The 14,931-nt window shown below is 36.8% G+C and overlaps 1 protein-coding gene across 8 annotated transcripts in view; it reads left to right on the top strand.

Moving 5' to 3' along the window:
- The window catches only part of VTI1A (vesicle transport through interaction with t-SNAREs 1A), a 365,759-nt gene that overhangs the window by 193,364 nt on the left and 157,464 nt on the right, over positions 1–14,931 (top strand). For 7 of the 8 annotated variants that reach the window (XR_013824306.1, XR_013824307.1, XM_079900316.1 and 4 more), the window contains 2 exons: positions 7,772–7,842; positions 8,537–8,598. Coding sequence is in view for 6 of the 8 variants with exons in the window: in XM_079900316.1 (XP_079756442.1) it covers positions 7,772–7,842; positions 8,537–8,598 (133 nt within the window). In the remaining 2 variants the exon portion in view is untranslated. Of the gene's footprint in view, positions 1–7,771; positions 7,843–8,536; positions 8,599–10,487; positions 14,624–14,931 lie in introns of those variants that run through there. The other variant, XM_079900314.1, reaches the window with a different exon arrangement.

Below are 14,931 nucleotides of genomic sequence, written 5' to 3'. Positions count from 1 at the left end.
GGAGTGACTTACAACTCCTGAAAAGGCCTGAGCTCTTTACGTCTTGTTCCACTGATTCCTTCAGTAACAGACTGTAGATCCATTCAGAAGAGTTTTTATATACTCCAGTGAACCTGATAGAAATGTGGCTATGTTGCCTGCATTCCAGGGTTGCCTTCTCCATTGCCACACATGATATGCTTTGAGAGCAGGAATACACCACAAACCTGTCATACACTCCATTTTTCACTTTCTTTTATTCTCTCATTGCTTTATTCCTTCCATGAATACTTACTGGAAACATTATGCTGGTGACAAGACACCATAGTAATAACCTATTTCCTATTTCTTTGAGATAGATATATATATATATACTCTCAACCTTGATAGAAGATATTATATAACGAGGATTTTGCTGAACTAATTACAGTGTTGATGGTGTTCATAGATATTAGAGATTTTTAAGTTAAAAGTGAATTAAAATTGCTATGTTATGGGATTTTTTTGTTTTATTGTTTGTTTGTTTAACATCTTTATTGGAGTATAATTGCTTTACAGTGCTGTGTTAGTTTCTGCTGTATAACAAAGTGAATCGGCTGTACATATACACATATCCCCATATCTCTGCCCTCTTGCGTTGCCCTTCCACCCTCCTTATCCACCCCTCTAGGTGGACACAAAGCACTGAGCTGATCTCCCTGTGGTATACGGCTGCTTCCCACTGGCTATCTATTTTATATTTGGTAGTGTATATATGTCTATGTCACTCTCACTTCGTCCCAGCTTACCCTTCCCCCTCCCCATGTCCTCAAGTCCATTTTCTACGCCTGCATCTTTATTGCTGTCCTGCCTTTAGGTTCTTCAGAACCTTTTTTTTTTTTAGATTCCATATATATGTGTTAGCATACGGTATTTGTTTTTCTCTTTCTGACTTACTCCACTCTGTATGATAGTCTCTAGGTCCATCCACCTCACTACAAATATCTCAGTTTCATTTCTTTTTATGGCTGAGTAGTATTCCATTGTATATATGTGCCACATCTTCTTTATCCATTCATCTGTCGATGGACACTTAGGTTGCTTCCATGTCCTGGCTATTGTAAATAGAGCTGCAATGAACATTGTGGTACATGACTCTTTTTGAATTATGATTTTCTCAGGGTATATGCCCAGTAGTGGGATTGCTGGGTTGTATGGTAGTTCTATTTTTAGTTTTTTAAGGAACCTCCATACTGTTCTCCATAGGTGCTCATCAATTTATATTCCCACCAACAGTGCAAGAGGGTTCCCTTTTCTCCACACCCTCTCCAGCATTTATTGTTTCTAGATTTTTTGACAATGGCCGTTATGACCAGTGTGAGGTGATACCTCACTGCTGTTTTGATTTGCATTTCTCTAATGATTAGTGATGTTGAGCATCCTTTCATGTGTTTGTTGGCAATCTGTATATCTTCTTTGGAGAAATGTCTATTTAGGTCTTCTCCCCATTTTTGGATTGGGTTTTTTGTTTTTTGATATTGAGCTGCATGAGCTGCTTATAAATTTTGGAGATTAATCCTCTGTCAGTTGCTTCATTTGCAAATATTTTCTCCCATTCTGAGGGTTGTCTTTTTGTCTTGTTTATGGTTTCCTTTCCTGTGCAAAAGCTTTTAAGTTTCATTAGGTCCCATTTGTTTATTTTTGTTTTTATTTCCATTTCTCTTGGAGGTGGGTCAAAAAGGATCTTGCTGTGATTTATGTCATAGAGTGTTCTGCCTATGTTTTCCTCTAAGAGTTTTACAGTGTCCAGTCTTACATTTAGGTCTTTAATCCATTTTGAGTTTATTTTTGTGTATGGTGTTAGGGAGTGTTCTAATTTCATTCTTTTACATGTAGCTGTCCAGTTTTCCCAGCACCAGTTACTGAAGAGGCTGTCTTTTCTCCATTGTATATTCTTGCCTCCTTTATCAAAGATAAGGTGACCATATGTGCGTGGGTTTATCTCTGGGCTTTCTATCATGTTCCATTGATCTGTATTTCTGTTTTTGTGCCAGTACCATACTCTCTTGATTACTCTAGCTTTGTAGTATAGTCTGACGTCAGGGAGCCTGACTCCTCCAGCTCTGTTTTTCTTTCTCAAGATTACTTTGGCTATTCGGGGTCTTTTGTGTTTCCATACAACTTGTGAAATTTTTTGTTCTAGTTCTGTGAAAAATGCCATTGGTAGTTTGATAGGGATTGCATTGAATCTGTAGATTGCTTTGGGTAGTATAGTCATTCTCACAATGTTGATTCTTCCAATCCAAGAACATGGTATATCTCCCCATCTGTTTGTATCGTCTTTAATTTCTTTCATCAGTGTCTTATAATTTTCTGCATACAGGTTTTTTGTCTCCTTAGGTAGGTTTATTCCTAGGTATTTTGTTCTTTTTGTTGCAGTGGTAAATGGGAGTGTTTCCTTAATTTATCTTTCAGATTTTTCATCATTAGTGTATAGGAATGCAAGAGATTTCTGTGCATTCATTTTGTATTCTACTACTTTACCAAATTCATTGATTAGTTCTAGTAATTTTCTGGTAGCATCTTTAGGATTCTCTGTGTATAGTATCATGTCATCTGCAAACAGTGACAGCTTTACTTCTTCTTTTCCAATTTGGATTCCTTTTATTTATTTTTCTTCTCTGATTGCTGTGGTTAAAACTTCCCAAACTATGTTGAATAATAATGGTGAGAGTCGACACCCTTGTCTTGTTCCTGATCTTAGTGGATATGGTTTCAGTTTTTCACCATTGAGAACGATGTTGGCTGTGGGTTTGTCATATATGGCCTTTATTATGTTGAGGTAAGTTCCCTGTATGCCTACTTTCTGGAGGGTTTTTATCATAAATGGGTGTTGAATTTTGTCAAAAGCTTTCTCTGCATCTATTAAGATGATCATATGGTTTTTTCCTTCAATTTGTTAATCTGGTGTATCACATTGATTGATTTGCGTATATTGAAGAATCCTCGCATTCCTCAAGAATCCTTACATTCCTCAAGGATAAACCCCACTTGATCATGTGTATGATCCTTTTAGTGTGCTGTTGGATTCTCTTTGCTAGTGTTTTGTTGAGGATTTTTGCATCTGTGTTCATCAGTGATATTGGCCTGTAGCTTTCTTTTTTTGTGACATCTTTGTCTGGTTTTGGTATCATGGTGGTGGTGGCCTCGTAGAATGAGTTTGGGAATGTTCTTCCCTCTGCTATATTTTGGAAGAGTTTGAGAAAGATAGGTGTTAGCTCCTCTCTAAATGTTTGATAGAATTTGCCTACAAAGCCATCTGGTCCTGGGGTTTTGTTTGTTGGAAGATTTTTAATCACAGTTTTAATTTCAGTGCTTGTGATTGGTCTGTTCATATTCTCTATTTCTTCCTGGTTCAGTCTCGGAAGGTTGTGCATTTCTAAGAATTTGTCCATTTCTTCCAGGTTGTCCATTTTATTGGCATATAGTTGCTTGTAGTAATCTCTCATGATCCTTTGTATTTCTGCAGTGTCAGTTGTTACTTCCCCTTTTTCATTTCTAATTCTATTGATTTGAGTCTTCTCCCTTTTTTTCTTGATGAGTCTGGCTAATGGTTTATCAATTTTGTTTATCTTCTCGAACAACCAGCTTTTAGTTTTTTTGGTTTTTTTGTGTGTGTGTGTGGTACGCAGCCCTCTCACTGTTGTGGCCTCTCCCATTGTGGAGCACAGGCTCCAGACGCGCAGGCTCAGCGGCCATGGCTCACAGGCCTAGCCGTTCCGTGGCATGTGGGATCTTCCCGGACCGGGGCACGAACTCATGTTCCCTGCATCGGCAGGCGGACTCTCAACCACTGCGCCAACAGGGAAGCCCCTAGTTTTATTGATGTTTGCTGTCATTTCCTTCATTTCTTTTTCATTTATTTTGGATCTGATCTTTATGATTTCTTTCCTTCTGCTAACTTTGGGGGTTTTTTGTTCTTATTTCTCTAATTGCTTTAGATGTAAGGTTAGGTTGTTTATTTGAGATGTTTCTTGTTTCTTCCGGTAGGATTGTATTGCTATGAACTTCCCTCTTAGAACTGCTTTTGCTGCATCCCATAGGTTTTGGGCCATCATGTTTTCATTTTCATTTGTGTCTAGGTATTTTTTGATTTCCTGTTTGATTTCTTCAGTTATCTCTCAGTTATTTAGTAGCGTATTGTTCAGCCTCCATGTGTTTGTGTTTTTTACAGATTTATTCCTGTGATTGATATCTAGTCTCATAGCATTGTGTTTGGAAAAGATATTTGATATGATTTCAATTTTCTTAAATTTACCAAGGCTTGATTTATGACCCAAGATATGATCTATCCTGGAGAATGTTCCATGAGCACTTGAGAAAAGAGTTTATTCTGTTGTTTTTGAATGCAATGTCCTATAAATATCAATTAAGTCCATCTTGTTTAATGCATCATTTAAAGCTTGTGTTTCCTTATTTATTTTCATTTTGGATGATCTGTCCATTGGTGAAAGTGGAGTGTTAAAGTCCCTACTATGATTGTGTTACTGTTGATTTCCCCTTTTTTTTTTTTTTCCGGTGTTACGCGGGCCTCTCACTGTTGTGGCCTCTCCCGTTGCAGAGCACAGGCTCCGGACGCACAGGCTCAGCGGCCACGGCTCACGGGCCTAGTTGCTCCGCGGCATGTGGGATCTTCCCAGACTGGGGCACAAACCTGCATCCCCTGCATTGGCAGGCGGACTCTCAACCACTGTGCCACCAGGGAAGCCCTGATTTCCCCTTTTTATGGCTGTTAGCATTTGCCTTATATATTGAGGTGTTCCTATGTTGCGCATAAATATTTACAGTTGTTTTATCTTCTTCTTCTTGGATTAATCATTATGTAGTGTCAGTCTTTGTCCCTTACAATAGTCTTAATTTTAAAGTCTATTTTGTCTGATATGAGAAATGGTACTCCAGCTTTCTTTTGATTTCCATTTGCATGAAATATCTTTTTCCATCCCATCACTTTCAGTCTGTATGTGTCCCTAGGTCTGAAGTGGGTCTCTTGTAGACAGCATATATATGGGTCTTATTTTTGTTATCCATTCAGCCAGTCTATGTCTTTTGGTTGGAGCATTTAATCCATTTACATTTAAGACAGTTATCAATATATATGTTCCTTTTACCATTTTCTAAATTGTTTTGGGTTTGTTATTGTAGATCTTTTCCTTCTCTTATGTTTCCTGCTTAGAGAAGTTCCTTTTGCATTTGTTGTAGAGCTGGTTTGGTGGTGCTGAATTCTCTTACCTTTTGCTTCTTGTAAAAGTTTTAATTTCTCTGTCAAATCTGAATGAGATCCTTGTTAGGTAGAGTAATCTTGGTTGTAGATTTTTCCCTTTCATCACTTTAAGTATGTCCTGCCACACCCTTCTGGCTTGCAGAATTTCTGCTGAAAAATCAGCTGATAACCTTATGGGGACTCCCTTGTATGTTATTTGTTGCTTTTCCCTTGCTGCTTTTAATATTTTTTCTTTGTATTTAATTTTTGATAGTTTGATTAATATGTGTCTTGGCATGTTTCTCCTTGGATTTATCCATGGGACTCTCTGCACTTCCTGGACTTGATTGACTATTTCCTTTCCCATATTAGGGAAGTTTTCAACTGTAATCTCTTCAAATATTTTCTCAGTCCCTTTTTTTTCCTCTTCTTCTTCTGGGACCCCTATAATTTGAATGTTGGTGCATTTAATGTTGTCCCAGAGGTCTCCAAGACTGTCCTTAATTCTTTTCATTCTTTTTTCTTTATTCTGCTCTGCGGTAATTATTTCCACTATTTTATCTTCCAGGTCACTTATCCTTTCTTCTGCCTCAGTTATCCTGTTATTGATTCCTTCCAGAGAAATTTTAATTTCTTTTATTGTGTTGTTCTTCATTGTTTGTTTGCTCTTTAGTTCTTCTAGATCCTTGTTAAACATTTCTTGTATTTTCTTCATTCTATTTCCAAGCTTTTGGATCATCTTTACTATCATTACTCTGAATTCTTTTTCAGGTAGACTGCCTATTTCCTCTTCATTTGTTTGGTCTGGTGGGTTTTTACCTCGCTCCTTCATCTGCTGTGTATTTCTCTGTCTTCTCATTTTGCTTAACTCATGATGTTTGAGGTCTCCGTTTTGCAGTCTGCAGGTTCATGCATCCTGTTGTTTTTGGTGTCTGCTCCCCGTGGGTAAGGTTGGTTCAGAGGGTTGTGTAGGCTTCCTGATGGAGGGGACTGGTGCCTGTGTTCTGGTGGAGGAGGCTGGATCTTGTCTTTCTGGTGGGCAGGACCACATCCAGTGGTTGTTTTGGGGTGTCTGTGACCTTATTATGATTTTAGGCAGCCTCTCTGCTAATGGCTGGGGTTGTGTTCCTATCTTGCTAGTTGTTTGGCATAGGGTGTCCAGCACTGTAGCTTGCTGGTCATTGAGTGGAGCTGGGTCTTAGCGTTGACATACAGATCTCTGGGAGAGCTTTCGCCATTTGATATTACATGGGGCTAAGAGGTCTCTGGTGGACCAATGTCCTGAAGAGGCTCTGGCCTGACACCCAGCTGGAGCACCAAGACCCTTAGCAGTCCTAGTCTTCTCAAATCTTAAACACAAATTCAGAGCAACATTGGGATTCAGATAATCTGCTCAGGCCACCCCCTCCACACAGGTTCCCAGAGAGCCTTCTCCAAGCCCCTGAGGATGGAGGTTTCTTCCAGGTCTGCAATGTTTTAGTCTTTCCTCCTCACCGCTTATATGAATTTCACCTCTTCTTACAGACCTAATCCCAATTTCTCCAGGAAGTCTTATCTGATTTCTCCAGGCTAGAGCAAATATCCTCCTTGTCTGCTAGTGTTAGAGGGTCCCTGCAGAGGCGGGAGGCGGCTGTGGCTCACCGCGGGGACAAGGACACTCTAAAATTGCTATATTATATTGATTAAAGGAATTTAATGTCATGGTAATACCTAATAGTATGATAAAATTGAATATTGTAATTGTTATGCAAAGAAAGAAAAATGCAACTCTAGTTGTTTCATACTTCTCTGTTATTGGTGTCATCTTCCATTTTTATGATGCCTTTACTGGGAACCACATATCCAATTTTACCTTAAGGATAAATTGTATGGAGTTAGTAATAAAAAGCTAACGTCAATCTGAGAGGAGATAATATACTAAGAATGTACTATCCTAGGAAGAATTTGCAGTTTGTATAGGTGTCAAAAATATAATTTATGTTATTGTATTTAAGCAATTCTTATTATTTGGATTTTTCTTTCATGAAAGGAATATACAGTCCTTTTTTCTGATGTGCCATGAAATATGAACTCTAATGTAACATTTATACTTTAACTGCTAAATCATCTCTATTAGCTTGGGAGTTCGTGAGTGGAAGGGCTTGATCTTGGTTACTGGCCATGTCCCCAACATCTAGCCCTGGCGCAGAGTAGGGCCTCAGTGATTATTCATTGAGTGCATTGATTCTTGGGTACTATACAATTATGTGCATTTGTGTGGTACTCAATAGCTTTCAAAACATTTTTAGTTAGGTTATCTCATTTGACTATAACAACAATTTTGTGAGAAAGTTAGGACAGATATTTTCTTCCAATGAATAAAATTGCAGTTCAAGTGGATTATGGAAGACCTAGCTTAGGAGGGTGTCGGGGTCATAATAATCTGTTGTTTTTTTATATTGATCATAAGCATTCTATAAATTCTGCGCCTGTTGTCCTTTTGGTACTTCTGAAGTTTTTTTTTTCATTTGCACCCAAAGTCATCTTTCCTAACTCAAATTTTCTTGTCCATAGAACAAATTGGCCAGGAGATGTTGGAAAACCTCAGTCATGACAGAGAAAAGATACAGAGAGCACGTGAAAGAGTAAGTAGAAGTGCTACAATCTTTTCACAAATTCAGTAAATGAAAAGACAAAAAAATAAATGAGTATAAGGTCTTGGACATGTGCATAGACAGTAACAATTACATTGGTGTAAGCATGTGTAAAAATGGCTAGGGTGAAAGAGGGATATAGAGTTGGGGTGAGGGGAGTGTGGGATGGAGAAGGAATAAGCTGACTCTTTATGCCTCCATCCCAGAATGCCCCCAGGTAGATATTTTATTTAACACTATATCTAAGGAGAAGATCACTGAGGAAGATTTTGTGATATGTCAGGTCTTTCAGAGCAGAAGCTAAAAATATTGATCTCATCTTCCCTCAATTCATTTTGCTTCCATTTATATCTCTAGGACTGTGTACATTCATAGGGTGGAAATATTAATTAATTACCAGAAATAAATTAAACTTTGTCAGCCTGTGAGACATTTGCTTTTATATCCTGTTCAAGTATCCAATTTAAAGCTCCTGGGGTTATCTAGTATATGTAATTTTCTAAATCTAAGAATTTTCAGAGATAATGTAAGTGTCAAAAATGTACTTTAAAATATTTAAGCATTTTTTTATGAATTGGATTTTCCATCATGAAAGAAAATTATTGTTTGCCAGTGCACTTTAAAAATAATCTAATTCCATGAAGTTTCCTTTTGTTCTGTTTTAATGCTGCTTTTCTCCTCCTAGCTTCGGGAAACAGATGCTAACTTGGGGAAAAGCTCCAGGGTTCTGACAGGGATGTTGAGAAGGTAAGAGCCAGGTAGGGACTTATCTTCCTCTCTCTCTCTTACTTTTTTTTAAGTATATTTTTCATCTCATTGCAACCGGGCATGTTCCAGGCATGCAAGCTTCTGCTCTTAGTACCCTGTGTCAAGAACCTTTTGAAATGACAGAGCACTGATATTAACTCTCGTCTGGACAGGGACACACACTGAGTAACTTAGATTAGAGAGAAGGTTTGAGCTTGGGGGGTTACCTCAAGCTATGGAAAAAATTAGGGTTAGACATGAAGTATTTTTTCATAGCCTGAGGAAGGCCCCATGGCAGGAACAGACTGATTTTATTTTCTATTTTGATAGCCTCCTTGCTGTAGAGGGAATGGTGGCCTGCAGTACCAGGAGCACACTTGGTATTAGCTTTGCCTCTGTTGCTTTGTTTTCATTTCTTTTTTAAGAGAGTCTGGGGAAACATTCTGACTTTATGTATACTTAAAAAAGATTTTTTTAATTTAAAGGGTATCTGAATAATGTGCAGTCACATGTGCGAGCAAACAAATGTTAATGTTTTATATGTGAAACTAACCTTTGATTGATGGAAGATATTTGGGAGAGTATGTGAAAGTAAATGAATGCATGTAGGTAACATTCTACGTTCTGTAATTTTGGAGGGGAGTGAGAAATGTTTCCATTGTTCCGAAAATTGGAGTCGCTTTTGACTTAGGTACATGCAGCATGGAATTATTGCATTCAGAATCTACCAAATAAGACTATCATCTAACATAACCTTCAGTTTGGAACTGTGGCTAGAAATATGAATGAGCAATGTTGAGAATCGCCTCTAGAATAGCTTAATTGGAATTTTAAAAAGAGAATCTTGTTTATCATTGATGCTATAGTGACAGCTATTTGAAAATAAGTACAATCTTCTCTGATCATGTATCCATGTATAATAATTTGCTAAAAGTATGTTTGCTGCGTTAGAGATTGATTGCATAAGAATCAGTCAAAGGTATGGTCACTTAGTCTTCTATAGGCCAATGTAGCGATGTGATTCCTCTATCAGGCTACTCAGGAGCAAGGTTAAGTTCCTGGGACACTTCCAGCCCAGGCTGACACCACTCCACATGCCCCTCCTTCTCCTACACCCACAGTTCCCAATTCAAAACCATAAACCACCGAATTCTCAGATTAGGGGTAATATGTAAATGACCTAGAAAAATTCAAAATCCACAGAGAAGTGGCAATTGAAAGGAATGCTTCAGTGCATATGAACAATAAAAAAGAAAAAAAGTGGAAAATTCTCTGTTGCTTCCTTGGGAGGGCCCCTGCAATGGGAGCTGTAACGAATATTCTGCATGTGTCTCCATTTTGTCAAACCTCATTAAAGAGTCCTCCCGCTTTATGTCAGTTGAGCTGTCCAGAAATCATTCATCATTTTTAGTGTAAAAAAAAATCATGTGGTTATTTAAATAATATCATATTAATGTTAAAGTTCAGCTGTCATTTAATGGTATGGCTTAATCAGATGTAGCATTTAGGAAAAATAGTTTATCCAGGCTCTGTGTGGCTTTCAGGTTGGCAGATTCAAATAAGGATTTATGGGTTTCTAAACCAACGTATTTCTGTCCACATTTCTGCTTGATGTACCTCACCCTTTTGTGCAGGACACTGCCGACAGTTATTTCAGCAAATAACGCCTCTCCTCATATTGTGTTTGAATAAATTTGCAAGTCATTTAGAGAGGGTGAAGCACAAACCACTTCTGTAACTTTTGACTGGGCTTTCTTTAGAAAAATCATACTAACAGGGTTGTTTCATAAGCCTACAGAAGAAAATTACTCTGCTGAAATCTTCTTGGGGTTCTCTTTGTAGGCAAACTCAGTCAGTCACTGACTCATCTCCTTTTGGGCTCTGTCTAGGGTATGAACAGAAATAAAAATCCCCAGATGGACATCACCTTTTGCTAGGTCTGAGCCAAGGAAACTCTTAAGTCCACCTGTGCACATTGGTAACTGTGTTTTTCACTAAGCACAACTGGGATCTTGGTATCAGCCGAGGTATCCAGGTACTTTTAATCAATGCTATAACCTGAGTCTTTGGGAACCAAATGTAGATGGTGGTTTTGGTTTAGTTTCTAATTACTATCCCACATGATATACAATTTATTTTGGACTTGGGAACAGGCAAAAATATTTTACCAACTTCTTCACTTCATTATTTTTTATTATTCCCTGGAAAAACAGTCTCTAGAAAGTGGAACCAGGGTTTATGTTTCTAATAGGAAGTCTTCTACTTACTGCTCTGATTTTGCTTCCTGTTACATCCCTCCCATTCACATGGCACTCACTTCCAGCACTGGTGGGGTTTTATTTCAGAAAAAGAAGTCACGTTATCTTACCAAAATTACACAGCTGTATCATGTGTCAACAGGTGCTTCTGATTTAAGAAAAGTTATAATATTGAAAAGTATGCTTCTCTGTATAAATGTATAAATGCATACAAGAAATGAATGTCCTCTTTGTTCAGGGTAGGTGTTTACCTGCATATAACATAAGCTTCTTTATTTTCATATGATAAATTCTTTATGACCGAAGCTAGTTAAGTATTCTACAATATACCAAACCAAGGAATTATTTTATTTAAAAGAAAGACTGCTGATTATTTTTAATTTTTTAAACTTAGGTTGTTTTTAAATTTGTAAAATGAACAGGAATGGTATATCATGGTCCCTCATTTGAGTCATTTTGCTAATATTGATTAGTCTATTGTGAAGACAGGTGAAACCAGTGTTCCATCAGTGCCAAAGTTTGTACATAATCCACCCGATTTTCTAAGAGAGACCAAAGGTAGATAGGAAAATAAAAATGAGTAAGTGGCAGCCCCTACCATTTGTGCTTTTTAATCTTTTATTAACTTCAAATGGGGTAAAAAAAAAAATTTTCCTTCCTTCCTTCCCTCCTTCCTTTCCTCCTTCTTTCTTTCCTTCCTTCCTTCCTTCCTTTCTTCCTTCTTTCTTTCCTTCCTTCCTTCCTTCCTTCCTTCCTTCCTTCCTTCCTTCCTTCCTTCTTTTCTTTTTTTCTCCTTACTCACTTCCTCAGTAAATATTCAGTAAATATAGTGAATACAAGGACTTGGGGCTCCTCAAATGAAATCAGTTTGGATCCTTGCCTTCAGAGTACTTCAGTCTAGTAGAGAATATGTGCATATAAAGTGGCGTAGGAATTCCTAAAAGTATCTCATTTTCAAGGAAGCTATGGAAGATTCTGCAAGTCCAGTTAATCCTTACTGATCATTAAAAAGGGTGCCAGGAAAACAAAGAACCAATAGAAAATATGATTTCAGTAGCTATACAACCAATAAGTTTGAAAACAATAGAGAAATAGAGGATAACTTACGGAATCATAAGTTTTGAAAGAAACTAAACTATGCAGAGAATATTGAGACATATCTAGTGAGAGAGCAGCTGATTCAACCTAAATAAATGTTCTTCATGTAACTGTACTATATCACCAAAAGAAAGAAAACAAAGGAAAAAACCAGTCCGTTCAAAATTATATTAGTAAAACTTGACATCAGAATGCAGATATAGCTGATCTCCTGAAAAGTAATTTTTATTCTGTCTTGACATAAGATGAAGAGCTACCTGGGGACAAACTGTTCATTTCCTGACTCTGTAGACAGAGTTTTAAATAAAGTGGTATTCAGATAATAATGAAAATTATCGTGAAACAAATGACCATTCATGCAATGACGGGGGTCAAAAAAAAGGATTTTTCGTTGACTTCCACAAAATTAGACTGTCATTAATTGGTTGTCTTTAAAGTGCCTCAGGTAGCACTGAGAGGCTTCAGTGTTGCTCTCCATATATATTTGCCTGTACGTGCATGTTGGTGTGTATATTTTTTCCTATACATTTGACTGGGAGGTCTTATTAGATCAAACAGTACCAGCAGGAAGTGAAAATGAAAACAGAAGTTTTCAACATTTTCAGTCAGCAAACAAAGGACATCATGATTCTATTTTCTTTTTGCCTCTGAAGAGTGAATAATTTATCAGTAATTGTATGTTTGTTTCTAAAAGTATCTAAAGGATTCCTTAGAAATGTAACAGTTATAATTTGAAATCTCTGTTGACATAAATTTGGAGGACATGTTACAAGTTTATGTTCACCCATTGACCACATGTATATGCTGGCAAAAGGCTTATGAAAGGAAATGACATATGTAACATTTTTTAAAACACCTTTTCTGTATGATTATCTTAATATCAAACAATTTTCTCTCTCGTGCACACTACCAATATTTGCTACTAGTATTAGTATTTACACACACACACACACAATACAGGATAGCAGAATTACACACACAATAGCAGAATGTTTCCTTGAAAAAGTGAATTCTGCTTATCCTTCCATCATGTATGTAGTAACTTTCTTAAATAGGTAGCTGTTGAGAGGTGTTTTGTAACTAATCTATAATATAAACAAAACAGATGGGATTAAATGAAATTGATGCAGCTATCACTATTTATACATTTTTTAATTGCAATATAATTGATTTATTATATTAGTTTCAGGTGTACTACATAGTGACTCAATATTTTTATACATTACAGAATGATTACCACAAATATAGTTACCATCTGTCACCAGACAAAATTATTATAATATTATTGACTATATTCTCCATGCTGTATATTATATCCACATGGCTTATTTATTTTATAACTGGAATAACTTAATCCTCTTACTACTTAATACATGTATTTTTGTTAGAGCTACTTCTGAGCCCATCTGGGGAATAACTGCCACCTATCATTGTTATCACATTTTACATTTTAAACATGGTTTTGTTGCTTTGGTAGGAAGACAGGTAAAAACATCTGGAAAACTTAAATGTACTGTCAGAATGATTCCTAAGGGTAAATATATCAGAAATACCAATGCAATTTCTATAAGCAATAGATATGTAATTTTTTTATTAAACAAACTTATTCTTAAAGAAATATGCTGTGACTTTTAATCTTCTTTAAAAATTCATCCCCGCCCCTGCTATTTGCCCAGGAAACATTTTGTTATATTTTAATTGTTCTTATTATGATGTCTGAAAATTCAGCAGTAGAGAGTTTTCAAGACTTGTGAGAAAAATGTCCTTGAGAATTTACTCTCAATTTTTATTCACTGCAAAGTGTCTTACATTTATATTTTTCACTTTTTTTCTGGTTTTTGCTTTTCTCTCTTTATGTCGTTTCTCTTTCTTGGCCTGTTTTTACTAGCTGTGAACATGGGTGGGCCCTGACTTGAAATTAGTACAGCAAAATCTTAACCTCTAAGATATTCTTCAGTTTTTAATCAAGTGCTTATTCTTTCAGAACAAAATGATTCAGTTTGTTGCAGATCCTTTACACTTAACAGATTTAGGTTCTAAGCTTAGAATAATGCTACAAAGAGAAAATTATTTTTTAAAAACCTTGGTCCTTATTGTGTGAGTAAATTTATTACCATACACTTGACTCATTGCTTTCGTCCTATGACCCCTTCAAGGCTGACATGGGTGATGTTTTTACCAAATGAAAGAACAACTTTGGATTTCTTTATATATGTTTCTTTTTAATAACATTCTTATAGCTTTAAACATAGAGTTTTGGTATTGTGTTAGACATTCGAATACAGCATCTAAAGTTATCTATCAGTGATAACTCTACCAGCTGCCTTAGGTGTGTGTCTAACCCTAACCGTACTTTACACACATCAGATCTGATCCTTAAGAGCCCTGTGAAGGAAGCATCGTGTCCCCATTTTACAGGTGAGAATAACAATGCTTAGTGAAGTAAACTATCAATAGTCATATACATAGAAATGTACAGAATTAGACTATGAACTTAGCTGTCTCTTTTTTTTTTTAATTTTATTTTTTTTATATGGCAGGTTCTTATTGGTCATCCATTTTATACACACCAGTGTATACATGTCAATCCCAATCTCCCAACTCATCCCACCACGACCACCACCCCCCTGCTTTCCCCGCATGGTGTCCATATGTTCATTCTCTACATCTGTGTCTCAATTTCTGCCCTGCAAACCAGTTCATCTGTACCATTTTATAGATTCCACATATATGCGTTAATATATGATATTTGTTTTTCTCTTTCTGACTTACTTCACTCTGTATGACAGTCTCTAGATCCATCCACGTCTCTACAAATGACCCAATTTCGTTCCTTTTTATGGCTGAGTAATATTCCATTGTATATATGTACCATCTCTTTATCCATTCGTCTGTCGATGGGCATTTATGTTGCTTCCATGACCTGGCTATTGTAAATAGAGCTGCAATGAACATTGGGGTGCATGTGTCTTTTTGA

This window comes from Stenella coeruleoalba (genome assembly GCF_951394435.1).
Source record: "Stenella coeruleoalba genome assembly, chromosome: 16".
NCBI classification, from domain to species: domain Eukaryota; kingdom Metazoa; phylum Chordata; class Mammalia; order Artiodactyla; family Delphinidae; genus Stenella; species Stenella coeruleoalba.
Note: the sequence above shows the minus strand (reverse complement) of the source record. Positions and strands in the feature narration are given on the sequence as shown.